This window comes from Hippocampus zosterae, chromosome 21, assembly GCF_025434085.1.
Source record: "Hippocampus zosterae strain Florida chromosome 21, ASM2543408v3, whole genome shotgun sequence".
Classification (NCBI taxonomy): domain Eukaryota; kingdom Metazoa; phylum Chordata; class Actinopteri; order Syngnathiformes; family Syngnathidae; genus Hippocampus; species Hippocampus zosterae.
The window spans coordinates 7971585-7999440 of record NC_067471.1 but is presented as its reverse complement, the minus strand read 5'-3'; the positions used below and the strand labels follow the sequence as shown (position 1 = coordinate 7999440).

The following is a 27856-nucleotide window of genomic DNA, read 5'->3' as shown; positions in this document are numbered from 1 at the left end:
CCGAGGCGAGCTATCGGCAGACCGTGCCCCACCTCCCCACAGGATAGTACGTACAGGACGGTGACATATACGCCCCCCTCCTGCGATGACACTAAAGATATACGATGTGAATGACAGCAGGGGGAGGGGGGGTGGGGGTGACTGTTTGCGCGGCCTTCCTCGGACAAAACAGCCCGCCGTTCTCTTATCTGCGTCCCCCCCCCCCCCCTCCATACCGCCGTCCCCTTTGATTCCTTCCGACCCGGCCCGTCCATCTCTGTTTAAGGCACATTACACGTGGCCTCCTGAAATTTACAGTGGCGCTCTCCCAGTAACTCCATTTCGCGCCGGCGTCTCTGGAGAGCGTGGCGAAATGTCAGGCGCTGAGGCTTGAAAGGGAGACGAGGCGGGGGCGGGGGGGGGGGAAGGCAAGAGAGGGAGGATGGGAGAAGAGAGGACATTAAAAGCGAGAGAGACGGAGGGAAATCTGCTGGAAATAAACACTTATGGGGCATTTTCTGCTCCGGCAGTCGGCGGCCCCCGCAAAGGCGACGGCGGCAGGTAAGGGGGAAAAGCGGAGGCGCGGTGGATCGGCTCGACTCAAAAATATCACACGTCCTTTAACTCCCAAAGACGGTCTTAAACGTCTTTTCAGACTTGGTCCAGGATTGGCCGCTACTGAATTGAGTTTGAATTGGCTTGACTGGTTGATTGTCGTTTGTGGGAGCAAGCGATCCAAAAACCGATTTCGTCTCTGAAGATGATCAGGAGTCCGGAGGAAATTGTCCCGTCAACGTATTCTTTGACTTTCATGTGTCGTCTCCACAGGGATGGAAAATAAAAGACGGCCATTCCGGACTGTCACGCGCCGATAGCCACGCCAACCTGCACGCTGGGCGGGATCAATGGTCACTTCACAACTCATTTCCTTTTACGCCCCCCCCCCACACCCCCTTCGTGCGCTTCAACGGCGTGGAAATAAATGACCGCCGGATCTATAAGTCCACTCGCACGAGGCTCTACTCCGAAAGGCAACCCAGCTCAATACCCTCGGCCGTAAATTATTCGGCCGGGTAACGACCACTCATTGTTTGTCGCCACACCCGCGCGTCCTGGACGTCAATCGGTAAATAACTGGTCGCACGTAAAGTGGAGCAAGTGATGCATATGATGCGTCGCCGCTTTGCTTTTCTCTAAATGATTCCCTCCCTCAACCACCCCCCCACTCCCCTATGCACACCCCCAAGTGGCTTAGAGTCGTTTGATAGGCCACAGCGCCACTATCCATTTAACAGAGCTTAAAAAATCCTACATATGCATATGGCGGGCGGCGTCTTAAGCTGACAAGCACAAGACGGGATTTGCTAGAAGGCAGCTTTGGAGTCTTGTGAATTTAACAAGCATGTCTCGTATTACAGTTCCTCTCTGCTTTCGCCATGAATAGTAACAAATCAGTCTCCGAAACGCTTGCCCGACGGTTTGTTGTGTATACCCCCCCTCTCCACCCCCCCCTTCCACCAGCGACCCTCCTACTTTTTCTCCCGCTCCTCCCCAAAAATACAAAAATGAGCTCAAATCGCCAATGACATCTCGGCTAACAGATTCCAGGTATCAAGATTACCCCCCCGCCCCCCCCTCCAAGCCCACCTTTACTTGTGAACACTTTCTGCTCCTCGGATTACCTTCATCCCTGACCCATTTCTTGAATAGATAAAGAGCTCTCTGCCATCTCCCAAGATGTTTGTACTTGTAATACGACCTGGCTGCTCTTTCCTTATATGCATTGCTTCCAAACGCCTTATATGTGTGTGTGTGTGTAGACATGAAGGAGAGCAGGCCGAGGCCCCCCCCCCCTTCACAGCCTCGCATACAAATGCAGTAAATAAGCGCCACGCCAGGGGGAATTCAAGGCTGTACGAAAGTGACCGACGGACGCATTAGTTCGTGTCGGGTTTGGCTCCCTTCACTTTTGTAACGCCGAACGTATTTATTCGACCGCTTATTTCCATGGAGCTTTTTTTTGGGGGGGGGGGGAGTCACCATGCGAATCGGCACAAGTATGATCATCTTGATTTTTAAAAGGAAAACTTAGTCGTAATGTTTGAGAATGTCAGCGTTCGACTTTAGGGTTGGGGGGTGGGGGCGTGGGGGGGGGGGGTTGTTTCTGACTGAAAATGAAGACCCGCCTTCCGAGTACATTTTTCATCCAACTTTCAACCAGTGCTTTTTACTTCTGAATGTAATTGCTGTGTCCTTGCGTGGCGAGCTATGATGGAGCGATCATGCTTTTGGCACATTCATCAAAGCCCAAGAAGTTGGGGGGGAGGGGGGGGGGGGGAGAAAAAAAAAATCAGAAAGGAAGCCTGTTCCTTACACAGTGTGCAACCGAGTGCTACATTTTCTTGTTAGGAGAAATTACAGCCACTAGCTTGAGCTACTTCAGCATGAAATTGAAAAAGAAGCATTTGGTGCAAATTTCCATTCTTGATTCAATGAAAGATGGAGATTAGCTCTTCGGAAAAAAAAAGGGCGGCGAACGGCGACGGAACAAGAGAAGCGGCGCCGTGCTCGCCGCGGCTCGTTTTCTCTTTTGGGGAAAGGCTCTCTGTTTAGGACTCAAGTCGGTCCGGCGGCGCATGAAAGCATTTGTGCCCTAGTTTGATGTATTCCCATACCTATGCATTGTTACATTTTCATCACTGAGCCTTTAAAGGGGTTAAAAAAAAAAAAAAAAAAAAAAAAGTCGATCCACTCCCCGTCACACTCTGTACCCGCGCCAGCTCGCTTTTTCAGCGATGATGGATAGATGTTGGGCGCCAGAGTGGAAGGCAGATAACTGTATCTTCTCCAGCTCGCTTAAAGGTCAAACGCGCGCCCGTTGTAATTGAAATATGCACGACGAGACCACCGGCCAGGTATGATAGGAAGGAACGGATTGGCACAAAAAAAAAAAAAAAAAAATTTTAAATCGCCCGGCGACAAAATGAACACGGTTCTCCCCCTTGCTTGGAAAAGCCTTTCCAGCCCCAAATCGATCCTCACTCAGAAACCCCCCGAAAATGTTCTCCAAACGAGTCACGTCCAATCTGACGGCGACATCTCAAAAAATTTTGTACAAAAGAGAGCAAAGCTTGACCTTCCGCACGCCGTCCGTCACTCAACGCACGGGACGCTCGCGACACAGGCGTCTTTTTATTCCGCGCCTCGTCTCTATTTGACTTTTCCCTTCCTGTCTCTTTGTGATAGCGCATTGTGGCAGCTCTCAGCTGCCGGGGCCTTCCAGAAGGACTTTCCCGAAGAGCGGCGGTAGATAAAGAGCGTCGCCGAAAGGGCTTGCTGTCACCTTATCTGCGGGAAAAGTGATAGAGCCCAGGTGAAAGTAAAAGACTTTTGTGAAAGCCACTTGCAGAGAGGGGGGGGGGGACACTCAAAGCTCGAAGAAGTTTGAGTGTCGCTTCATTGCCGCGTGTGGACATTGTTGTGTACGAAACGTGACCTGCAAAAGCGGACCCTTGTTTTGCGGCCCCCCCCCCCCCCCCCCTGCTCTTCTCCTCCGCCTATACGGTCCTTCCCGGCGGTTTGAAGCCGGCAAATTCATCTCGTCAATCCTCCCGGGAGGGTGTAGCTATGCGGCTCTGTTTACTGTGGCAGAAAGTTAATATAAATTTTCATCAGCGGGGGAAGTTTACACATATGATTCTATTTGTCCTTCATTATTAGCACCTGAGTCTGGGGGGCGCCCGGGGTAGGTATAATTGTCTACAGACGCAGGCCAAATAGATGCAAGGCAAAAAGCAAATAAGCGCAGAGCCCCCCAAAATAATTTGATGCTTGTGTGTTATAATCCGCCACCCAAGGAATTCTTAATCTAGAGAATCAATAAACAAGCAACGGCATCGAGTGGCGGCGGAGATGAGAGAAAGAAATGAATAAGGTGATGTGTGGAGAGAAAGGGGGGGCTGACGGCAGTGTGGGGGGGCGGTGGGGTGGTGGAAGAAGTCGAGCACTCCAAGCGCAATCGGCGGGCCGGAGAGCAAACTATTAAATAAATGCACTTATCAGGATGTATTTTATTGTATTGTATTGTATTGTATTTAACGCATTGGTGCGTTTAATGACATCACGTAAATAACAGCGACTCTTCTTCTTTCCTTCTTTCACTGTAAATTTACTCTGTGATCACATACCATGCAGATTTTCTTTTCTTCCGACCAATGTTTTGTCCGGCAACGCTACGAGGACCTCGCATTATAAATTCCGCCCCCCCAATGTATCTATATTTATGACTTCATATCATATGTAATCTGTTTTTTTGTGTGGCGTTTGGCCGCGTGTTTATGCGGGCATCCATGTGTTGCGGCACCCGTCGGCGTCACCGCACTTGTTCTGGCCGACGGCCGAGAGTGTTGAACAGCAGCCCCCTTTTTACTCCCTCCACCAAACACGCAAAACATCTGTTCGGCACGGCGAGGCCTCCGCCCCCCCCACCCACCACCCCCTCCTCCTACCCACCTGCGTCGTCGTTCCAATATCAGGCACATCCCGCTCATAACAACAACTACCCGGTCGCGGGAGCAGACAGGAAGTGATCTGCGCTGTCCAAACACAATGTCACAGCTCTTCAGACATATCCAATTCGGATGTCACGGCCGCATAACGCGCGCGGGGTCTCCAGGTGGATTTGAAAAGAGTCACATTCTTAGCCGATGGCTTATTCCTTGTGTACACACGCGCGGCAAACACCTCGGCGCTCACGCTCGCCCATCCATCCATCCATCCATCCGCCACACACAATAAGCAAAGCAATCTGGAGATTTGTAATGCTTTCTGGGCCTCGGTTCGGCGCGCTCCGCTAATGTGTTTCATGCTTGTTTAAGGGTCTTTGCATGCTCCTTAACAAAGGTGCATTGTGACGGCTCTTCCTTATTACCTAGATCGAAACACAGGCAAGCTGAATGGAGCGTTGATGTATGATTTTTTTTTTTTTTTTTTAGCCTACACCCCCCCACCCCCCACCCACCCCTTTACCCGCGCTGTCAGTCTGCCCTTCACTCTCTCCGCCAGTGTTTTGCCTCTCCGGTGGTCTGTGCATGCCTATTAATGTAGCCCAGGAATGCCTGTGTAAACATTCTTGTTTCTCCATCCCCTTTTTTTTTTTTTTTTTTTTTTTCTCCCGGCATAATACTCGCCCGTATCGCCTTTCTCCCGACCTCACTATCTGAAACCAATTACACCAGTTCCATTTGGGTGGAATCTTATTTTCATTAGGATCCCCGTGTCATGGTGTCGGTCGCCCCGTTATTTTCCCTTCTCGTATTTATTTTTTTTTTCCCCACTCCTCCTTTCCAACCTCGGTGATAGATATCAACATCAAATATGCCTCTGAGTGCTTTGTGATTCATGCAGCAGCCTCCCGTTCCCTCCCACCTCCCGCCCCCCGCTCTCTGTCGAGCACACGTTCTCAAGAATGTGTCACATTGTGCGGTTTATACAACGTGTGCATTAACGGAGGGCAGATGTCACTTTTTGTGCATAGCAACCCGGGTTAAATAGACGGCGGGTCTGCACCGCGCCATGTTTTTGTCGACTCCCCGGCAAACTTTTGATGACTTCTCTGTCGGCATTTTGTGCTGTTGTGTGAATTTTCTTTTCTCTGCCGAGCGAAACAAAATGGTGACTTGTAGGTTGGGGACACAACACGCTTTCATGGCTGTACTCACTCGTTTTCCTCACAAAATGGCCACCTCAACATATAGTAAGCCTGTTTTGGAGAATTTTGTGTGAAATTTCTCACAGCCAAACAACAGTTTAGCTAATCGGCTCATCTTCAGCTAATGCTGGTAATTCGGTAGGGGCAAGTACCGATACCGGGTATCAATACTAGTCGTTGGCGCTGCATTGCGGCGGTTCGACGAATCAATGAATCATCATGTGCATTTGAAAAAATTGTAAAATTAAATCATAGATTTAATTGATAGTTGAAATTTTCATTTTATTTTATTTTTTTTAGTATCAGTACTCGGTATCGGTAAACAGTTGAGAGTGAAGGAGGCCGATCAATGCATTGAGGGCTCAGTTCCCAACCAAAGTGTTTGTTTACTTGAGTCTGGCGCCGACTCCTCCTGTGCAACTGCGTCCTTCCATCATTGATCGCGGTGACTGCATTCCCTCGAGGAGTATAAAGCATGGCAACTTTTTTCCCCCCTCCCCCGTTCCTTCTCAATCTCATTTTTTTTTTCTTTCTCCTCCCGTCGTGTTTGCTCGGGTTCTCAATGTACTTGTTCAAACAGCGTTCCCACCTGCTGTCGGAGACGCGTCATATGCAGCTGTTGTCATGGAAACCGGCACACCGCCACGTATATCCCCCTCCGCGCCCCCCCCCGCCCCCCAAAAGTTTTTTTCCTTCGTGTTCTCGCAAACTGTATAGTTGTTGCGCCCTTCCCACATGATACTGATTGGCCGAGGGAGGTGATAGCGGCGGCTATGCGCAATGTTGTTCGCCGCTCACCCGCTTTCATCCGTCTGCTCTTGAAGAATGGGAGGGAAGCTGCGAGCCCGGCTGCCGTGCGGGATTAGTGAAAAAAAAAAATAAATACGGAATTTTCTTTGAATCTTTTAGGCAGTGCAAATGTCACTGGCGTCTGATTCCCTGAAAAATAGTTGAAGTCACGAGTTAGAGCCTCACCGACATTTATATGCACATGTGTAGTAGGCGCGGCCAAATCGTACTCTGAAAATGGTCGACGGCAACAGATAAAATCCCAAATATCGCTGCGATCGTTGTCTCCGTATCGACTCTAAAAAAGCAAGTTGTTATTTGGATCTATTTGCACTATGATTATTTACGCACGCCGCCGAAGAACGAAGGAGAATGAGCGTTCAGTGGCAGGTTCAAATAAATAGTGTCAAACCTGACCCGCTCGTTAATTCATTCGGAATCCGATGTTGATTTTTTTTTTTTTTTTTTTTTTTAATGTCAACTTTAATTACAGCTCCCGGGGACACTTCACATGATGCTACCTCCACTTGGAGTTGCTATTATGAATATGCAAATGCGGCGCTAATGCGCAGAGAGAGAGAAGTGGGCATTTCAGTTGAGCACACACTAGACCGCTCAATTCCACTGATGCCTCCTTGTTGTTTTTAACCCCCCCACCCCCACCCCACCCGCCTGTATCCTCTTCTTCAGAGGTGCTCGAGACAAACGCTATTTATCTTTGTATCAGAAAAAGCAGCCAGACGTTATTTTCTGGCCGTTCTTTTTTTTTGGTCACGTTATTATTATTATTATTTATTTTTTTGGGCGGGGGGTGTGTGTTTCCTGGCAGGCCCAACAAGCAGAGAGGCGAGCAAACTTGCAGCAGCCAGACCGTGGCCCGAATTCTCCAAAGAGCCAGGACAAGGGGTGTCCACCGCAGGTACGGCGGCTTCCTGACTAATCTCCTTAAATCCGCCCATCATACATCCTCCAGGCTCTCTTCCCAAAAAATTCCCTGCCCCGCCCTTCCCTTCCACAAGTGTGTTTGATTTGGCCCACGCCCTCTCCGATCGGTTACTGTTGGCACATAAAAAAAAAAACACCCAAGTGATTCACGGCATCCATTCGAGCGGGAAGATTTCTTAACGAAACTTTGGTCGACATCCTAGCTTTAGCCTCCAAAATACTAATTTTAAATAAAAATTTTAAAACCGCTATCGGGCGCTTCTCAACATCTTTTGGGGCTTTCATAAAGCCAAGAAAATTTTAGATTTTTTTAAAGATTTTTTTTAATTTTAAGATAAATTTTTCATTTTATTTTTCTGCTAAATTTGCCGAAATCGTCGCTTGCCTGCAGCATAACAGCTGATGGCCTCTTCACCATATTTGCTTTCAACTGCTGGCTCCACTGATTGTGGTCAAAATGACACTCCAGGATAATAACGTGCAAGATTTGGATTATTATTATTATTATTTTTCTGGAACGTTGTTGGCAGGATCGTGGGAGGTTGCAGACTGCCAATTTGATCTACGTGTCATTTTCACCTGTCAAGGCTAATTTACCTTATCGACTCTGTGCCGTCTATTCGTGTCGTTAGCGATTTGCGAAAAAGGTCACACTCGTGTCTGCGCATGCTTCCACCTCCGTCGCACCTAATGTACACATTAACACGTCGCGCCGACACCTGCCGTTCACGCAAGAAGTAAGAACTTGACTTTGCTTAGCGTACTTTTTGAGCCATCGTCATTCTCATTTCGCCTCAGCAAAGCGAATTGAAGGGAGTTAGGCTGGAGTCTTTTCCTCATCGAGGCTAATGAGCGGGATGTCGGCGTGAACCTTGATTGCGCTTTATTGTTTGGAAACAGACGTCTTATTTTTGCAGTCGGAACGTGTTCTTCGGCTTCTTTCTCGAATACGTCGCTACAAAGTGAGATCCTGGTCGACAAACACACACGCGCGCATGTACTGAAGAGACAATATTGAAAGGGAGCATCGTGGCTGCATGATAACAGTCGGGCCGTGTCCGAGCCTCTAATAACAACCCGGGAAGGTAAATATTGAATATTTACATTTGCTTACTCCATCCTTGCCTGGTGTTGGGCGATAAGAATCAATATGAATCGCGGGCTTGTCCTCGGCCATCGCTAATCCGACTTGTTGATCCGGCCTTTATTAACGTCTCCGCCTCCCCCCCCCCAAAAAAAGTCTCCAGGAAGAACGTGGCACTCATTCCAGGTGACATTTTAGAGCACGAAATGGTTGATTGTGGAAATGTCAGTTTTAAAACGAAGCGTGTTGCTTGTTTTATTGCTTGCGCGTATTTACTACGAGGCACCGACTTGGCAACGTAGCTTCATTTCAGGCAGTATGCACCTAGCATTGAAATAAAATTTGAATCATAATCGCAATCTTGAGGGGGGGGGGGAATATTTTTCAAAATGGTTGGGCTCCTTTTGTTGCCGACGAAACCGCTTCACAGAACGGGGGGATTATAGAAGTGGCGTGCTCGACAGCGCAATATTTCATCAGCTGTTTTTGCAGCACGCACGCTGATCCCCGCGTATGATTAACAGCGCAAAAAGTGTCGGAAGGATTAATATTACCACGACATCCCGCTTTACCGATAAATCCTCTGCCGTCTTCCTCCTTCTTGTTCGCCAATCTTTTGCTATTGAAGGGAAGGCGAAATGATCCATAGATCACGGCATGTAAATTATTTAGTACACAAGCATCTAAGTGCCTCGCCTTGCAGTTTTAATTACCCGTATTAGTGGCTAAAGTCGCTCTCGCCAGACTAATTCTATCCGCTCTCTCGCCGGCGGGAGTTGATGATGCCGCGCTGGCACAGGCGCGCCGAGAAACAAGTCGCAAACACGCATACAAACACGCAAAGCATTTGCGTAATGTGACAGGTCTATTATTACACCGTAAGCCCACGGGAGCGCTCAATAAACACCTATTTCGCCCGGTAAATCCCCCCTCCGCCCCCCCCCCCTCCCGCCGCTATCAACACCCCGCACACACCTTCTTCTTTTACTTTCGTTGACATTTGAAACGCAAATAAAGAAACACCGACAATGAAAGGCGAGGGTATGGGAGGCGGGATTAGCGAGACCCGCGGAACCGTCCGTCCTCAAACCCGGTTTGCGCAAGTCGGGGTAGTTGGCGGCGAGGCAAAGTCGCTTGCCGGCCTCGGTTTGGGAGGGGCCCTCGTGGATGGACAGCTTTGTGAGTGCCGATGCAAAAAAAAAAAAAAAAAACTTTCGCTCTCCGTCACTCTCTAACTTTCACAAAACAAAACAAAAAGTGTTGATGAGAGCAGGTTAGCTGACATCAGCGTGCATGCCCCCCTCCCCCAGAAAAAAAAAAAAGCTATTAGCTCACATTTACATGTATGAATGGCCTCTGGTTGCGTCTGAAAATAGTGATCGCAGCTTAGGGCCATGGAGAACGTGGGGGGGTGGGGGGGGGGGGGGAAATAGGATGTATTCATGAGCAAAACTTGTGTTGACTCTGTACGAGCGGGGACGAGGTAGGGTGGGGGGGTGGGGGGGGAGCGTCAGCACATTTGAAGTCAAACACAACTGCTTTTATAACGAGAAAACAAGATTTTTTTTCTACTCCCTCCGTTTTTTTTTTTTTTTTTTTTTTTTTTTTACCTACAGGACAAGCTCGGTAAATTGCGAGGACAGAAGCAGGTTCATCATTGTGATGCAAAAGGAGTTGAAATGCAACCCCCAGGCGCTATAGAGCCAAGTTTGGAGAGAGGGTGGAAAAGTGGGGTGGAGGGGGGGCGAAAAAGAAGTATCTCAGACCTTTGATGTAGCGGCAACAAATTTACCTTGCGACAGAAGATACATGGCTGCAATAAACGACTTATACCGGCACTTACACATGCAATCAGATGATTCTGGCCAGGGTGTTAATTGGATCCTAACCGCCAGATCTGATACGCCTGGGCCCCGCCGGTGACGGCTGTGTGTGCTCGGGGGGCGTGGGGGGGGGGGGCGGGTTTGTTGGAAGCCTTTCCCGAGTGATGAACTGTAATTCAGTGAGCTGCTTGAAGCACTTGTAATTTACTGTGTGTCACTGATGAAGAGGCTGATCCGGTGGAAGGGCCGTCTTACCTGCAACATCAGAGGCAAGTGCCACTGCCAACATAACGCCCCCCCCCCTCCCCACCCCCCCGAAGCCCCCTGCTCCCCATCCTCCCTCCAACCCGCCGCACTCCATTTCAGCATCTTCTCTACTTCAGCGTTTTTCTCCAAACCCCCGCAGGGCGCCATCGTCGCGAGCAAAAAAAAAAAAAAAAAAAAAAAAAAAAGCGTGCCACTTGAGCGATAAAGCTGCCCCCCTATTTGCGCCGATAGCGTCGCAAACAAGCAGGGGAGGGGGCCGGGTGGAGGGGGGCGCGTGGCGAGCGCAGCCCTTCGCCTTCAAAAGGGCGTAATCACTTGTCGATCTGCATGTCGAGATAAATCAATGAGCGGGGGGAGGGCGGACTACACCTGCCCTCCCCCCCTCCCCCATCTCCTCCTTTTATCCGAAGCTTTTACATGATGTTTCTTTATGTCGTGATAAATGGAGCTTCCCGCGTACCGTCGAGCGCTTATGGAAATTGATTTGGGGAAAACATTCGGTAATCTACTTAGCCGCACTTCTGACAATCTCCAGTATCGATCCCTCCGTTGAGGCCAAAACGCCGCAGGGCACGCGGCCGCGTCGTTTAACATGCGCTCCGAGCGCACACTTGAACTTCAGAGTCACACGCTCTCGCCACGCCAGGTGCCCCCCCCTCCCCCCCCTCCCACCGTAACCCAAAGTGGCGGCCATCAATAATTGTATTGCCGCGTTTGGCAGTAATTGGATAGTAAATGAGCAGAGTCAGCTCGAGGGAGCCGCCCCGGGTCACAAGTCCGCACGCGAGGAGGGGTCGGCGTGAGTTCTGCCCTCCCTCCTCCGGGACCAGGGAGTCGGGCTTGCTGATTGCGGGCTCGGTTTTCGTTGTCTTTTCCATTCGTACCAGCTCTTGGCTTAATTAGCGGCGGCTCTCCCTGCCAAAGCGCCACAGTAATTACCGGCTCAAAGGCTTTTTCGTTTCTCAGCGTGCCGCAACTCAGCCTGTCCGACACTGTTGGACCGAGCGCTCGTCCTTGATAACCATCCCGCACCTCCCTGCCCCCCCCCGCCATGTTTATGGCTTCCTGCCACACGTGGCGAGATGTGCGCTAATTGTTTAACTCGGATAAGTCGGCTATCGCCTGGGTTCGTCCTAAAAATCCATTTATCTGGACCGCACAGTGGAAATTGTCTTATGGCTGCAAGATTTGTCCACTGCGTTGTTTTTTTTTTTTGTTTTTTTTTTTTTCCCCCCAAGCTCACTCTAAGAAATTGGAGACAGATTTTATCAGACGATATGACCCTCTTTTCAAAATAAAGGGTTACATTAGCGCCGCAAAAGATCACAAGCATGACATTGCTTTTGGAGGAAAATAATCAGTTCCTCACAATTGGCAACAATGACAGAATAGCCAAACTCTTTAGGTGCCATGAACTCATTCACTCCCAAAGACGTTTTTAAACGTCTTTTCAGACTCGGTCCAGAATTGGCTGGTACTGAATGAGTTCATGTCAACGGGTGTCATCAACTCATTTTTTTTTTGTTTCTTGTTTTGTTGCTAATACTGGCGGTCACCAATAATGAGCTCCTTTTTAATTATTTGGTTTTTTTGGGGGGGGGGACAATATGATTGCTGCTTGCAGAGTTCAGTAAACAACCCCCTCTTTGAATTTAATTGCCCTACAATGAACATTTTTTTTGCTCCTTCTCCACAGGAGAGAGGGGAGGGGTGAGCAGTTACACACGGAGCAACAACACTGTGGGGGGTGCAAAATTTTTTTTTTAAAATTCATGATCTAAATCGACAGGTGAATGGATGATCTGCAAAATATCATCATCAGCGTAAAAATCAAATCCACGTCGTTCATTTCGTTTAGCCAGTTTGACTCTCACGCTAACTAAAAGTCTCCTCACAGCGTGAGTGCCATTTACAAAAATTGGTCAACAACGCACGCCGGCGGATTCTCAAGACACCGAGGCAATTTCCAATCGGATATCACGTCCCCCCCTCTTCCGCCGCCTGTGGATGTTTGCGCCGGTGCCATCATCGTGGAGTAAATGCTCATTAATTTCACTCCCCGCGTGGCAAAAGCATTTCTCAGGGAAGCAATTCAAGGCCCCTGTTCCTTTCAATTCAGCTCTCACGTCAATCAAGCGGCGGCGGCGCGGCGGCATCTCGCCGAACGGAAGGTGTTACATTGCCGCAATTATCATGTCATATACTCGAAAATGTAAATGAACGTGTGTGTAAAATTAAATTTATGGGTTGTCGGCGAAGACTGCGAACCAGGAGAGCAATTACTTATCCGCTTTCATCTGGTCGCCTGTGATACGTCAAGCAGAAAAGCACGCAGTTAAATGCGGCGCGTGGGGGGGTAGGGGGGGGATTAGCCTTGTGCCGCATCTTCGCAACGGACCGCTGGCCTTTTCTCTCCTCCTTTTTTGTTTTCATCCCTTTGTTTCTTTCGGGGGCCGCAAAGCACCTCGCAGGTGTCTTCCAACTCGCTTTGAGTTTGTATTTGTCATTCCGCTTCCCTCCTCTCCCCCCCACCCCCCCTTGTGAAAAAACTTTTTTTTTTTTTAAATGTTGCTGCATTATTCATCTTATTGGTGTTTGACCATGAATGCCTTTATTTCGCCACTCAGGCAACCGCAGAAGCACTTTAAAGTACGGCGCGTGGAATCTCAATGCGCTTTGGGCTTGATGTATGCGCGCGCATACGTTGATGTTAAATCCGCGGTACGCAAAAAACACAACTCTGAGCCGGCGTCCCAATTAATGGCCCTTAATGAGTACGTCTTTAATGTTGTTTCCGTGCCGCTGTCGCCGCGCCGAACCGGTCGTGACCGGCGGGGTAATGACTTACCTTGCGAATGTACCTTGAAGGGTTAATAACGTCGAAGGTGTAAGCAGGGCATTTGCATAATTACACGCCGGCTGTTTAATTTGCAACTTTTTGACGGCTTTTGTTCAGCCTCCTGCTTGTTGTGCGCGCTTTTTTTTTTTTTTTTCCTCGTCGTCCAGAGGAGAGGGGAGATGTCGCGGTGGGCGGGTGGGGGGCAACAACAACAACAACATCCTCCTTCTCCTCCTCCTCCACATCCTCTCGCACCTTCTCTCGCTAAGACTCTAATGAACAATGGAGGCAGGATTTGTTTGAATATGAATATGAATGTGCAGCGAGGGGGCCGGCTGTGAGTTGACCTTCAGCTGTGATTTTCAGTTCATCAGGATTAGTCAAGGCAGGCGATCAGGAGCCACTAATGCATAATGACTTCTAAAATGAAAAATGTGTAGTGACCATGCAAATGTCTCGGCTAATCAAAGAGGGGTGGGGTGGGGGTGAGGGGGTGGGGTGGGCAGGGGGGACCTGGGCCGGGAAGAGGGGAGAAGAGCTAAACAAGGACGTGTCAAGGCCTGACAGCCAGCAAGGAAGGAGGGAGGGGGAGACACGCGTGGAAAGTAATCAAGGCGCCTTGATTAGCCGGCGATGAGGACAGGGGGATGTCTTATTGGCCCCTTGACACGGTGCGTGGGGGGGGCCGGGGGGGCCGGCGACCGGCGTGGCCGCCCGGACGACGAGCGCCGGCACGATTCGTGGCCGTGACGACACGTTGATATTCGAATCGCGCGCTAAACCCCCCCCCCCCCCCCCCCCCTGCGCGGAGTTGATTTTGCTCATGTGTGTCAAAGTGGAGGGGGAAAATCGATCAACAAGAAACTCGAATAGCATGAGGCGCTTTTAATCCAGTTCCTCGCTGTTTGGTATTCGGAAAAGCTAATGTAGGTGAGTTCAAGGGACCCTCTAATTAAGGTCCGTGTCTATTTAAATGGCTTCTTTTCCCCCCAGAGGGAATGACGAGGAGGGAAAAATAAGAACAGGCATCCCGAGGCGGGGCCCCCACTTGTCCTTCAGCATTTCCGACGCTCCATAAACGCCGCCTGACCCGCTCTAGCAAAAAAAAAAAAAAAAAAAAAAAAAAAAAAGCCCCTTCCTCAGGTCTGTTCTGCGCTCCTCCGCCTTTGCGTCGCAGGTTCCAGCCTCAGTGGCCATGATGAGTCCCCAGGTGATCACGCCACAACAGATGCAGCAGATCCTCCAGCAGCAGGTGCTCTCCCCCCAGCAGCTCCAGGCCCTCCTCCAGCAGCAGCAGGCGGTCATGCTGCAGCAGGTGCCCCTCTTACAGACTCACACACCTTTCCGTTGATCCAAGCGCACCGAAACGGGTTACAACTCGTCGACCTTTGACCTTGGAATAAAAATTGCCTTCAGGCCGTCAAAGCCACCCTCGTCCGTCCTTGACACACTTTTACCGAGAGCGATCTGAAATTGCCTTGCCTCTAATTAAGCATCTCCCGCGTGTCGCCCGGTTCAATTCCCCCGTCTGGGACGGCGGGCTAGCGCGCGGCGCTGAGTGACACGGCGGGTGCGGCGTGATGTAACATTTTGGAGCGCGCCGGTGTCAAGAGTTGAAGTGCATTTCTCATTTGTGGATTTGATTAAGGCGAGGAGGATTTTTTAATTAAGATTGTCACTTGTCGCGATTGTTCCTCTTTATGACAGGACGCCACTTTGCGTGCGGTAGACTTTGCGACGGCATCTGTCACGGCGACTTCGAGGCACTTCAGTGTTCAATTATTAATCGGGAGAATTAGATTTCGGTACGATGCGAGCGCGGCTTGGCCATCCGTCATAGCGTCTCATTCATTAGTGTCTTGGTCGCTAACGGCTTGTTTGCTCGCGCTCGATCGTTTTTTTTTTCCAACTTCCGTTCCTGTTCCAGACCAACAAATGCAACTTGTGTTTTCGTAAATTGGTGCGAGCGCCGATGCAAATTCCAAAAGACGTCAAAAACATGATAATGTATTGCCGTTTTTTTTTTTTGCATACTCAATGCAAAACTCGGAGCTGTAGGCCTCGTGAATTAATTCACATCTTTTCCTGTACAATGGAACCACGGCGGGGGCTAATATGGAAGCAAATTTGGAGACGGGCGCGCTTGGAAGGATTAACGCGCGCCTTGTTTGTGTGCAGCAACACCTGCAGGAGTTTTATAAGAAGCAGCAGGAGCAGCTTCATCTGCAGCTTCTGCAGCAGCAGCATCCTGGCAAACAGGCTAAAGAGGTATATTATTTATTTATTTATTGGGTGTTGGGGGCTGGGGGGGGGGGGGGTGACACGGCTTTTTTCATTCCTCGCCCCATCATCAATCCACGCTACTCCATGCAGAGGATGCGGCGGCTCGCCGGGCTAATGAAATGTTTGGAGCGACAACAACAATTGATAGCGGAGAAAGCGAAAGGCGACTGCGTGCGACTCATTAGTGACTTGTCGTCGTCGGCGTCCCCCCCCACTGCCCCCCCACCCCACGCGCGCTCGGCCACAAATCAGCGCCGGAGTTTCACTGCGCGGCGCCCCTGAATCACATTGACGGACGGACGGTCAACACAAATAGCTGGCGCTGTCACATCAGCTGGTTATCATAGAGGGGGGGGGGGGGGCGGCTTGACAGCCTCTCGTCCAAATCCTTTCAAATTGATCAGAAAACACACACACACACACACGGCATCTTTCTCTCTCTCTGTTTCTGTCTCTTCAAGCAGCCCATTACTTGGCCCCCGACAGGAAGCAGCGTGCGACCTCCCCAGCGGCTTTGTTTCTGTTTGGATTTGTAAATTGTTTTATTTTTGCCGCCGCGAAATATGGAATAGAAATTGCTCCCTTATTTCTCCAGAGGAGGTGGGGGGGGGGGGGGGGTGGCAAAGGAGGTGTCATCTCCTCTGCAAACGCTTCATTATGCAGCAGGTTGCGTTGCCAGGCTCTTCCTGTTTTTATCATGAGTGAAACGTTCAAGCGCACGCGTTCATTTACAAAAGTTGAAATATTTTTGTTGAATTGCCCAATTTGATTTTTTTTTCAATTCTGTTTTTTTTTTTTTTTTTTTTTTACAGTATGAATGATTGTATCTTGCTTGCGTCCTTTAGTTTTTTTTTTTTTTTTGCACTTTTGCACTTTTCCTCAACTCAAGGAGTTGAATCGGTACTTTTAGCCCGCGGTCGCAGCGAAAGCTAATTTGTCTGTCATTTTACCCGCCCCCCCTTCACCGCAGCAACAGCAGCAGCAACAGCAGCAACAGCAGCTGGCTGCCCAGCAGCTCGTCTTCCAGCAGCAGCTCCTGCAAATGCAGCAGCTCCAGCAGCAGCAACACCTGCTCAATATGCAGCGGCAGGGCCTGCTATCGCTGCCCCGGGCCCGCCCCCGGCCAGGCCGCCCTGCCCGGACAGACATTGCCCCCCCCAGGTGAGATCACGACCACTGTTTCCAACAGCAAACGTTTGTCAGATTACCCCCCCCCCCCCAAACCTCCCATCATGTCAGGCTTTGTCTCTCTCATCGGTATGCACCCGCCGCCCCCCCCCCCCCCATGTTATCTCGCCGTCCGTCTTCATGTTTGCATTGCCCTCATTGGTATGCTCCTCCGCCAGCCGCCTTGTCGCTAACTCGCTAACCCCGTCGCGCTTAAAACCTCCCATGCCTCATTTTGTGTCCGTCTTTGCCGTTTGTCTGTTCCCGAGCGCTCCATCACCTTCATGTTGTTGTGCGGACAAGGAGATAGGAAAGGGGGTGGGGGGTGGGGGGGTAAGCAAGGCTCCGTTTTCTCCCCCCCAGAAGAAAATAAACACCATTTTGTTTGTTGTTTCACAAATGCCAGCGAGGAGAGTGAAGAAATTCAGTGGTGCTGGGGCCCTCGTCAATAACAAAGTCCTCTTTTATTCGTTGCGTTCCTTTTGACGCCAATCCGTGAATTCGTAAAAAAAATAAAATAAAAAAAAATTAAAAAAAAAAAAAACAAAACAAAAAAACAAGAGTAACATTTTCGACCATCTTCCACTGCAGCCGGTTTGAGCCCGGCAGAGCTCCAGCAGTTGTGGAAGGACGTGACCGGAGGCGGCGGCGGTGGCGGTGGCGGAGGCGGCGGCGGCGGCGCCGCGGCAGGCCACGCCATGGAGGACAACGGCATCAAACACGTCAACAACATCGGCGGCACCCGTGGCCTGGACCTCTCCACGAACAACCATAGCAGCAGCAACAATAACAACCACAACAACAGCAGCAGCAGCAACAGCAGTTGCAACTCGTCGTCAACTACCTCCTCCTGCAGCCCCCTCAAAGCGTCACCGCCCATTTCGCATCATTCCAACGGACAGTCGCCCGTCCTCAACCACAGACGGGAGCGGGAACGGGAGCGGGAGAGAGAGAGGTACACATCCGTGAAAAAATAAATACATCAAAATAAGAATAGGAGATGAAACAAATAACACAAGCCTGTTTTTTTTTCTTCACAACTCGACGCTCGGGTTATTTGTTCCGGTTCAAAGAGGCGGCTTTGTTAACTGCGCGGGGAAAACAAGATGTTTTGTTTATTTGTTTCATAGTTGATCACAAAACAAGATCCCCAGAGGAGCGCGCGTGCCGTTGCGCGGCATTTAGCTCCCGCGCAAAATATCAAACGCCGGCAAAGGAAGGCATGCGAGGCAAGCGCACACAACAACAAACCTCACTGGCAGACAAGACGAGATAACACCCCCCCCCCCCCATCCCCTCCCACCTCTACATTAAGTATTTAGTTCTTTCTGCCGCTTCTTTTGGAAAAATTACCTCCCTTGCTTTGCTTGTCATGTAAACAGAATACATGATGCCTTGAGTGGCGTTTCCAGGATGTTTATCCTTGTGATGGCGTGTTTTATGAATGCACCCCCCCCCTGCCCCCCCTGCACCAAAACACGGACTCCTCGCATATCGGGACATGCATTATTCAAAGGCTTTACTTGGGCGATATTATAATAAGGCCTTACGGTAGCGCCGCTCGCAGGTGGAAGTGCCGTGTAATTGGTTTACAGTAGATGCTATCGACGGCGTGCCACCACAAGGCGTGAAAGAGGATACGTGGTGGAAGCCGGAAGAGAAAAAGACTTTATCTGCCTGTGTCCCGCGGGCCACGTGCTTGGGAGGTTGGGGGGGGGTCTGGTAATGATCGAACGAGGGGAATTGTCGGGAGTCCTGCTTACCGACACGAAAGGTTAAACTGTCATCTTGAATGGGATGAACTTCTCCATTAGAGTTCATTTTTCTTTTGTTTAATTTTTTTAAAAATTATTATTAATTTGCTAGTTTTGAATTCGCTTTTGGAGCCCTTTTATGAGTTTTTATTTATTTTTCAAAAATGCTGTTTCACTTGATTTTTTAAAAATTAATTTTAGAATGAATTATTATTATTATTATTTTAAAATTAATTTTAGGAGGAATTATTATTTTTTTAAATTAATTTTAGAATGAATTATTATTATTATTATTTTAAAATTAATTTTAGGAGGAATTATTATTTTTTTAAATTAATTTTAGAATGAATTATTATTATTTTTTTTTTAATGATATGGATTATTTCAAATTTTACACCGTGTCACGCTCTCACCTCTCTATTCTCCGCAGTTCACAGCATGAAGAAAACGGCGGCTCCCATCCCTTGTATGGCCACGGTGTGTGCAAGTGGCCCGGCTGTGAGAGCATCTGCGAAGACTTTGGACAGTTTTTGAAGTAAGTTCAGGACGACCAATATGCGTTTCCACAAGCGCACGCCTCTATTTAAAGTGAGCCGACGCCGCAACACGTGTAGCCGGGCGATGTAAGAGTCGTCGCAGTCATGTATTCTTTATCCTCCGTGGAGAATGCATCACATTGCTGCCGTACTGATGAGCTAAGAGAAGTTCTTATACTACCCCCAGGTGGCCAAAGCTGGCAAACCAACCGGCATTCAAAGAATGGAATTAAAGTCGCTTCATGTACGTCGACTGCCACGTAGCTCTAAATCCAACCGATTTGAAAGGGAAAATGATGTGGAAGATGTGAGCGCATCCAATCGAACCCGTGTGTCGCCGCTTTGACCTTGCCGGCAGCTTGTTGACAGGGTTCAGCCCGAGCGGCGCCGGACTCGGTCATCCGCGATCCATAACAAATCGTTCCTCGGTGGCGTGGAAGCGCCCGATAGGCTTGTGGAGGAAGTCGTCAAAAGGCTAATGGCGACTCGCACGGCCGCACAGCGGCCTCCGCAACAAAGGGGCCCGCCATTCAATTGTTGTCACGGCGCAAGGCAAAGCAGAGCAAATGAACTCTTCATGCTCCATCAACAATTTAGTTAATTAGCTCATTTGTAATTGGCCGGCTTTGTTGCCGGCGATGTCAGCGAGGGGACATCAAAAGCAGGGAAGGTGTTTGCGGCACTGACGATTACAGGTTATCACGCCCGCCACTCACCCGCTCTCCCTCACTCCGAGAAGAAAAGCCGGCGAAAGCTTTCATTTGAATATTCTAATTAGATTTGTAATTAACTGTGAAATAACGATCTGGTGTGTATTTTCCGACGGAGGGGGGGGGGGGGGGGGCTTTAAACATCCACGTGGATGGAGTCCGGAGATTGTTGTGGCTTGTATTTATTTATTTTTTTTCTGCGGTTGTAAGACCAAAAACTCATCAGGCTCTTCTGAAATAACCCGTAATAAACTCGCGTGTTTATTGGGCGAAACAGCCAGACAGTATATTAAGCCGCATTTTCACGCACTATCAACTCTATTTTTTTTTTTTTTGTGTGTGTGTGTGAACCTTAATTGACACGGGAATGAATCAGAGGTGAATGTAAACGACAGCCGCAGCCGTACAACCCGAGGTGATAAATTGTCAACCAATTAAAATGTAAGAAAAACGACCTGAAACGCCATCTTAATGTTTATTTGTTATGCTCTTAGTTCATATAATCCAAAAAGCATTTTCATATTTCGTTCATGAAAAGCTTTTCCCAATTTTTCTTGACTTTGATCAATTCTTCGTCCACTGCAGCAACCTCCGTATCCGAAAAGTCGTTGACGTCATTCCACAATACTCGTTGACCTTTTTATTATGTTTCCGTCGGCCCAGAAAATTCATCCTAAAGCTATTTCCAATCGAATTCCAATTCTAATCGAATTCCAACTATATTTGAAAAAAAAAAAAAAAAAGTCAAAATGACATCAAATGAACTCTTAAAAAAAAAAAAAAAAAGAAAATCTCATCCCAGGCAATATCCGTCGTCCTCGCATCCATAGGCATCATGTGTCACTTGAGCCCGTTTATGTGGTCCAGTGCAGGTAGAGGAGTTTGCCTTCCAGCTTGGGGACGAACGCACGCATGAGGAGGCAAGTTTGTGTCGGATTATCACCCCCCCTCCCCCCATATCTTTGCATCATCTCCGTATGCTTACTTAAAGATGGTTTGTATGCTCTGAGGATATAGTGGAGGTAGCTTAGTGGGTTAGTTAGGAGACCCTGTGTGTAAAAAAAAAAAAAAAAAAACCCCAACAGGTCAGACACTAGAATAAGCTCGCAAAGTGATGCGAGAAGGTGTTGCGGAGGGAAAGTGAGCCACCAAGTTGAAAGGTTGGCTTTTTTTTTTTTTTTTTTTAAATACGCAACATCGCCTGCAACATAACACAACAGCGTCTCGCTTCGCTTCTGCCTCTTCTACCCGAACCCAGCCGGCACATGAAAACAGGCGCCAACAAAGGAGGCGGGCTCGTCACCGGAACAAAGATGGCTGCTCGGTGGCGTGCCTCCGAGCGGTGATTGTCGGTGTCACGCGGAGGCCTTTCATGTTGTCGCAGATGCCAGTCGACGACGGGCGCGTAGCGTTTAAACGGGGGTTACATAAAGCGGGTGTCAGATTTGGATGACAGTTTCCGTGTCGCGAGATGGGTGTGGGTTACGCGCGGAGGGGGAGGAGCTCGAGGGGAGTTTAATCGCTCGCTGTTGGCGTTCCGCTCGGCGCCCGCCACGCGTTTAGTCATCTTTTTGTTGTGTTGCGCCGGGGAAACATGTCGCCGTCAGCGGTTGAAAAGCGCATTCCGTGTTCTTTGAAATGCTCTCACCTGGTAAAGGTGGCTGAGAGCCCAATAAAGAAAAATCGTATCTTCGCGTTTGGGTTGGGCTTGACGTGTTAGCCGCGTGCCAAGTTGTGCACTTAAGTCATCCACTCGCCGGCCTTATTACCGGCACCGACGTTGAAATGGCAAACTCGGCCCGCTAACCTGATGTCTGTGACCCGCTGCTAATTAAACCCACAAGGCTTGCAGCCAAGTGCCTCTATATAACGCACGCACATATATACATAGTGTAGGCGGTGAGGCTGCCCCCCCCCCCGCCTCCTTCCCCGGCAGCCCCCTTGATAGTTGAGTTTCCCCTCTACCCTTCCACATGTCTGCCGCACTGTGACAAGACCTTTAAAATGGAGGCCATTACTTATGCATCACCACCACGGTGGAGAGTGTCTGCGTGCCGTTTGCGCACACGCGTGTGTACATATGCCGCGACGCGTGTTTTGCTCGCAACCGGCCGCGGTACCGACGACGCTGTGAAACTCGCAGCTCGTGACAATACGACGTAGGCAATTAGCCTAGCGGCGTCGTAATGTGGATTTATTAGCGGGGCCCTTGAGTGGACGCTGATGGCCCACATACATATTCATACTTGTGTGTGTGTGTGTGTGTGTGTGTGTGTGTGTGTGTTGTGATGTGTTTGGAGATGAGAGATCCTGCAGGAAATTCTGTTCCATGTGCCCCTCACTAGTTTTCTGATTCGTATTGTCTTCACAAGCCGAGCCCACGGGCACTTCTTTGCACCCGCTAAATGACGTCTGTTGCCGTCTGTGGCAGTGAACGAGTTGAAAAATGACATTGTAGTGCGCCGCCATGTCGATTCGAATCTGATCAACTCATACACACGTATGTCAAGTTCCGACGCATTTGTGAGATGGGGATTTTTGCTACTCGCGGGGGATGGTGGGTGGGGGGGTCCGCTGCCGTTCCAAATGGTGAGGCCCCAGCTCAGTAAATAAGGTGTGTTCTTTTTAATGATTGCTTCTGTCTGCCCGCCCCTGCGTACCCCCCTCACACCTCCTTTTCATTATTCTCTCCGTCTTGTGGAATTATTAATGCACAGTAGGACACGCTGCCATTTGAATATTTCATAACTGTAGTAATCTTCCCTGTAATCGCCTCGCTAACTGGCCAGTAGCAGAAGGTGCGTTTTGAATCGTGGGCAAACATGCGTAGGGATTGAATTTAGAAAAAAAAAAAAAAATTACAATCCCCTTCCACCCCCCGCCCGCATCCTTTTTTTTTTTTTTTTTTTTTTTGTAATGAGGTATCTTTGGGGACGGCGAGCAGTGGGCGCCGTGCTTTTGAAGCAGCTGTAATTCATGACACGCGCCATACATCAAGTGCATAAGATAGCATTATGGGCAGTGGAATGAAAAGGGTATTTGCAACATTAGTTCCCTCATCCTGCGAGCGACGTGATTAAATGATTAATGAAACGCTCGCTCTTCTGCAATGCACATCCTGAAACAGCAATTAGGTGGCGGGGTTGCAGAAACACGCCGCTTCTTCCCACCCCTTCACTCCCTCATGCTTCCTTATTTTTTGCTTGCTAATGAAACAGTTCTGAACACGATTGGTTGCGGATGTTGCCTAGAAATCCTTTTTTTTTTTTTTTTGTGGGGGGGTGCTGCACGGACTCTTCATAGCTTTTTTCCTCCTCCATAGTTGTCCGTCTTGATGACGCTTTTGTGTTCCACAGACGAAATCCGATCGAGGCACAAAAAAGCCCCCTCATTGACCGTCGTGGCCGCCTGGCGCTCTCTTTCTTCCCATGAGGCGAACGCGGCGGATCGCTTTAATGACACTTGGAGGAGATGCTTTTGTGTGTCCCCAAAATGTTGCCGCTGTTAAATGCTGCGCATTGTTTTGCGTAAACGAGGAGACAAAAGGCGAGGGGCGCTGAGCCAGCTCCTTAGCCATCTCGACCGGCGCGGGCCCCATTGTCACGTCCAAACGGCACCGGCACGTTGCTTCTAATTACCTCGTTTGAGTGCGGAACAATGGCGCCCTAACGGGATCCCGTATCCAGCCAAAACGACGGTGATCCCGGATGTGTTTTGCTGAACGGGTTGAATCTGTTCCATCCGCAGGCACCTAAACAACGAGCACGCCCTGGATGATCGGAGCACAGCCCAGTGTCGGGTGCAGATGCAGGTTGTACAGCAGTTGGAAATCCAAGTAAGTTCTCTCCGGAAACTGCGCCGTCCGTCACTTTGGGCTCGACCGGCGGCGCCGGTCCTCAAAAACGAGGACCCGTCGAATGAAACAAAGCCGCCACACAATGGGATCCTCGGGCCCATTATGGCTCTTTTAATTGAATTAAGCGCGCGCTTTATTTTCCCCGGCTTTGCTTTTTTTTTTTTTTTTTTTTTTCTTTCCAATTAATAGCCGGCGCGTCTCTCCCAGTCTGCCGCGTTAATTAACTGCACTTTGCACCTGAACAACGCTCAAAAGGAAGGGAACTATTTTCAGGAGGTGGAGCGTGACCTTATTAAGAAGTCATGCCGGCTCGATAATGAGAGCGCTGATTGAGCGACGTTATTGCTCGGCGCCGCCGACATCTGCTCGTCTTTTCTGTTTCCGAACGAGAAACAACAACGATTCCAAAACGCACGGCGGGATAATTGTCGCTAGCTTGACTCTTTAGCGAGTCTCATTAGCTTCGTGTTCATTAAAGAGGCAAAAAATAAGAAGAGCTCCGGTCCATCCGTCTCTCTCTCTGATGTGAGTGTTCGGCTTGTGTTTTTTTATGAGGCCTTCCTCGAGGTCCGGTCCCGTCAGCCAAGGCTCAGGGCCACTACCAGGACCCAGGGAGGCGGGTCGGTCTCACGCCATGATTTTCAAAGGACCCCTTCACCTCTTGCCAGCTGCAGGCTCATTCACTCCCAAAGACGTCTTGAAACGTCTTTTCAGACTCGGTCCAGACTTGGCTGGTACTGAATGAGTTAACGGGGCGGCTTGAAGGCCCTCCGCTGACCTAAATTCCAGCTTTGCCCAAAAGTCGCGGCCGCGGTTTGTTTTTGCCCCACATCATCCTGCGTGTGTATTTCACTTCATTCCGTCTTCTTCTCTGCCTCGAACAGCTTTCGAAAGAACGCGAGCGTCTTCAGGCTATGATGACCCACTTGCACATGCAGCCCTCCGAACCCAAGTCATCTCCCAAACCAGTGAGTGCATATTGCTCCGTAAACACGCCGGCGATGAGCGACTATCGCGGATGATGAAGACGTAATGGTCGATTTGTATCGCCTGCTTCTGGCGACAAGTTTGGAAGTGTATTTAAATGGCCCCCAAAAAATAGCGTGGAGGGCCGAGGGGGGTCGGGTCGGCATTTCTCCGCCATGGATATAAGCACCAAAACAACCTGTTGGCTGGATGATTGAGCCCCTCGCGCTCAGACGCTGTCATTTCGCCAACACAACAGCGGAAAATTATAGTCGAGGATCGCGACTGAATTCTGATATCAAAATACGATTGTTGCCAAAATTGGTCCCGCGAGAGGATTTGCTGTGGATTTTCATTTAACATGTTTTTTTTTCCAAATGTCTCCAATTTTACATATTTGGATCGTTTGTACTGCTGCTTCGTAAGAGTCTGTGAAGAGAATCACATGATGGCACAATCATCGGATAATTCCATTCGAAATCAAACTCCCCTTTCATTATTCCATCACCCCCCCCCCCCCCCCACCCCAACAAACCCCTTTTTTTCTCCCCTTCAAAACGCCAACAGAACGCTTCCATGTCATCCAATGACGACTCCGGCGCTGCTAATCCGCGCTGCATGTGAATGAACGATGCTAATGAAGTATTGCGTTACATAAAGCGCGCATGAAAGAGCAGCTAATTGCATTCGATGGCGCCGAAGAAAGGGATGCGAGTGGAGACGGGAGCGTGCATTCCGAAAGAATTCCGAAATGAACATTTCGGAGAGTCCTCATTTTAAGTCGCGGGAAGAAATTGTTGGTTTTGTTGCAATCCTTGAGCCAGACTGTATACGTTGATGCTAATACTTAAGCTAGCGCTCATTGCTAACGCAACACTTTGAACTCGTTTGGTGGACTTTGCAGATAAGTGCTGGTTTGAATCAATAAAAATATCCACCTTGGACCTCTCCTTAACTTTTATTCTTCGACGCTCATTACCGCCAAGTGGCGATTTAATTGTCACCCGAAAGGCCCGACGGCCCGCTAGTATTTCCAACTTGACATTTTATCTAATTTATCAGCACAATTGGGCCGAGCGATAGCCTCCCTCCCTCCCGTCTTTGAAGTCAATGCCAAACTCCCCGCCACAAACGCGTCGCCACTTGTCGACTCACAATTAAGACAATTTGGTTCGAATATGTAACGATGTCATTACCGTTCCCGGCCCGAAATTAGCCACGCCACGGAAAGGTCAGTTTGGCGTTTTTCCACTCGGCTGGAGTCTCTCACGTGAGATTTGGAGGCAAAAGACGGACAATTAGGCAAGCCGTCGCGTCTGGAGTGGTCTCGCGCTTTTTTGCTGAGTGACGTATGAAGTAACTGAATCACTCTTTGTTAACGTAAGCCAAATTTGGGGATGAGATGGCCTCTCCGATTTCGTCAAAAGTAGCCTGACGACGATGACCCCGGACAACCAGAATCGGCTTTGCGTGAACATGATCGTCATATCCGTGCTAAGGGAGTTGCGGGAGTGATAAATGGAAAGATAAAGCCAGATGGTGCCCGATAACGGCGAGGCTGATCGTTGGCTAATCTCCAACAGCGCGCTCTAATTAGAAATCGCGTGATACAATTTGGAGGTTGTAATTAGCCGAGATGGGCTGGCTCCTCTCCGCGAGCCTTGTTAGAGGAAACACACGGCTGCATCGGGGGGGGGGGGGGGGGGGGGGGCGTGCGACGGGGACCGCGGAATGACTGGCCATGTTGCCTGCACCGCGCGACAATACCAGCGCCAGCCCCTCTCAATGACAATGAATGGCTTCTGTGCATTGCTAAGTGCAGTGTGAAAAGGCCTTAAACGTCCCTGCATATATCGTGTGTGTGTGTGTGTGTGTACCAGCTCAACTTGGTATCCAGCGTGACCATGTCCAAGAACCTGCCGTCGACATCGCCCACTAACTTACCGCAGACGCCCACCACCCCCACGGCACCCATCACCCCGATGGCGGCCATGCCCCAGGTGCCCTCGGTGCTAGGCGGCGCCAACGTGCCCAGCATGGGCGCCATGCGTCGACGCCACTCGGACAAATACTCTATGCCGCTGTCGTCGGGTAGGTCCAACTACGCAGCGCGTTCACTTTCATTCCCGAACGTTATTCGGCGGCGCGCTTGTGGCTGCTGCGCAGAGCGCGACGTCTGCCGGCTTTATCAAAAGCCAGCCCCGTGTTTAATCACTTTATATGTAAATAGGAAAGCGACTCTGCGTATAAATATTACACGAGTGTTAATGAAGTTCAAATAATGGCCGAGTAAATGCAATATTTATTGCATTAGGACGTTTTCTGACTTTTGCATTTGAAAAAAAAAAAAATGTTCCGCCTTTGATGTTTGTATTTACTGGCTGTGTTTAACGTGAAGTCCCATCAATTATTCAGCGTGGGGCTAACTAACTGCGCGGATCTCATTTTATGGATTTATTAGTGTTTAAGATCTCTCACGAGAGACATTAATTAAAAATGCATTTTGTTCAACATGGAAAATGATGATTTGATGTGCACCCCCCCCTCTCTCCCCCTTGATTCCCCTCCCCCACTTCTCTCCCTCTAATATCCACCCCCTCCCCTCAGCCTCTCCTTTTAATTTGATGAAAGCGTGAGCCAGTGCAATACCTGGAGGAATAAAAATTTACCAATTATTTCAGGTGGTGACACAGTATTTATTTTTCCAGAGATTGCCCCAAACTACGAGTTTTATAAGAACGCAGATGTCAGACCACCGTTTACTTATGCAACACTCATAAGACAGGTGAGTGGGAAATAAATTAACTTTGCCTGATTAGATTCAAATTAATTGCGGCATGAATCACGGCGGCTGTGTGTGTGTGTGTGTGTGTGTGTGTGTGTGTGTGTCATGTCGTTCGTAAAGCATTATTTGATGTCATCTCATTCCAGGCGATCATGGACTCGTCCGACATGCAGTTAACGCTTAATGAAATCTACAGCTGGTTCACGCGCACGTTTGCATACTTCAGACGCAACGCGGCCACTTGGAAGGTAGGCTTGGACCCCACCCAACCTATATTTAAAAAAAAAAAAAAACGACATCCACTTAAGAAAAATAAAATCTGTTGAATTGACTCCATTTTATTTGGTCAAGCGGTTGCACAAA

General features: G+C 49.3%; 1 protein-coding gene and 1 long non-coding RNA gene across 2 annotated transcripts in view; both read left to right on the top strand.

The window, feature by feature from the left end:
* The window catches only part of LOC127593705 (uncharacterized), a 120398-nt gene that overhangs the window by 22602 nt on the left and 69940 nt on the right, over positions 1-27856 (top strand). The gene's annotated exons all lie outside the window — the stretch shown is intronic.
* foxp2 (forkhead box P2) overlaps positions 1-27856 on the top strand; it is a 58378-nt gene that overhangs the window by 24635 nt on the left and 5887 nt on the right. Inside the window, 12 exon segments of the mRNA XM_052055278.1 lie at positions 7308-7397; positions 14614-14751; positions 15615-15704; positions 16690-16830; positions 16832-16880; positions 17478-17841; positions 19071-19175; positions 23634-23721; positions 24627-24710; positions 26589-26799; positions 27417-27493; positions 27640-27741. Of these exon segments, the coding sequence (XP_051911238.1) occupies positions 14632-14751; positions 15615-15704; positions 16690-16830; positions 16832-16880; positions 17478-17841; positions 19071-19175; positions 23634-23721; positions 24627-24710; positions 26589-26799; positions 27417-27493; positions 27640-27741 (1431 nt within the window). The 5' untranslated portion in view covers positions 7308-7397; positions 14614-14631.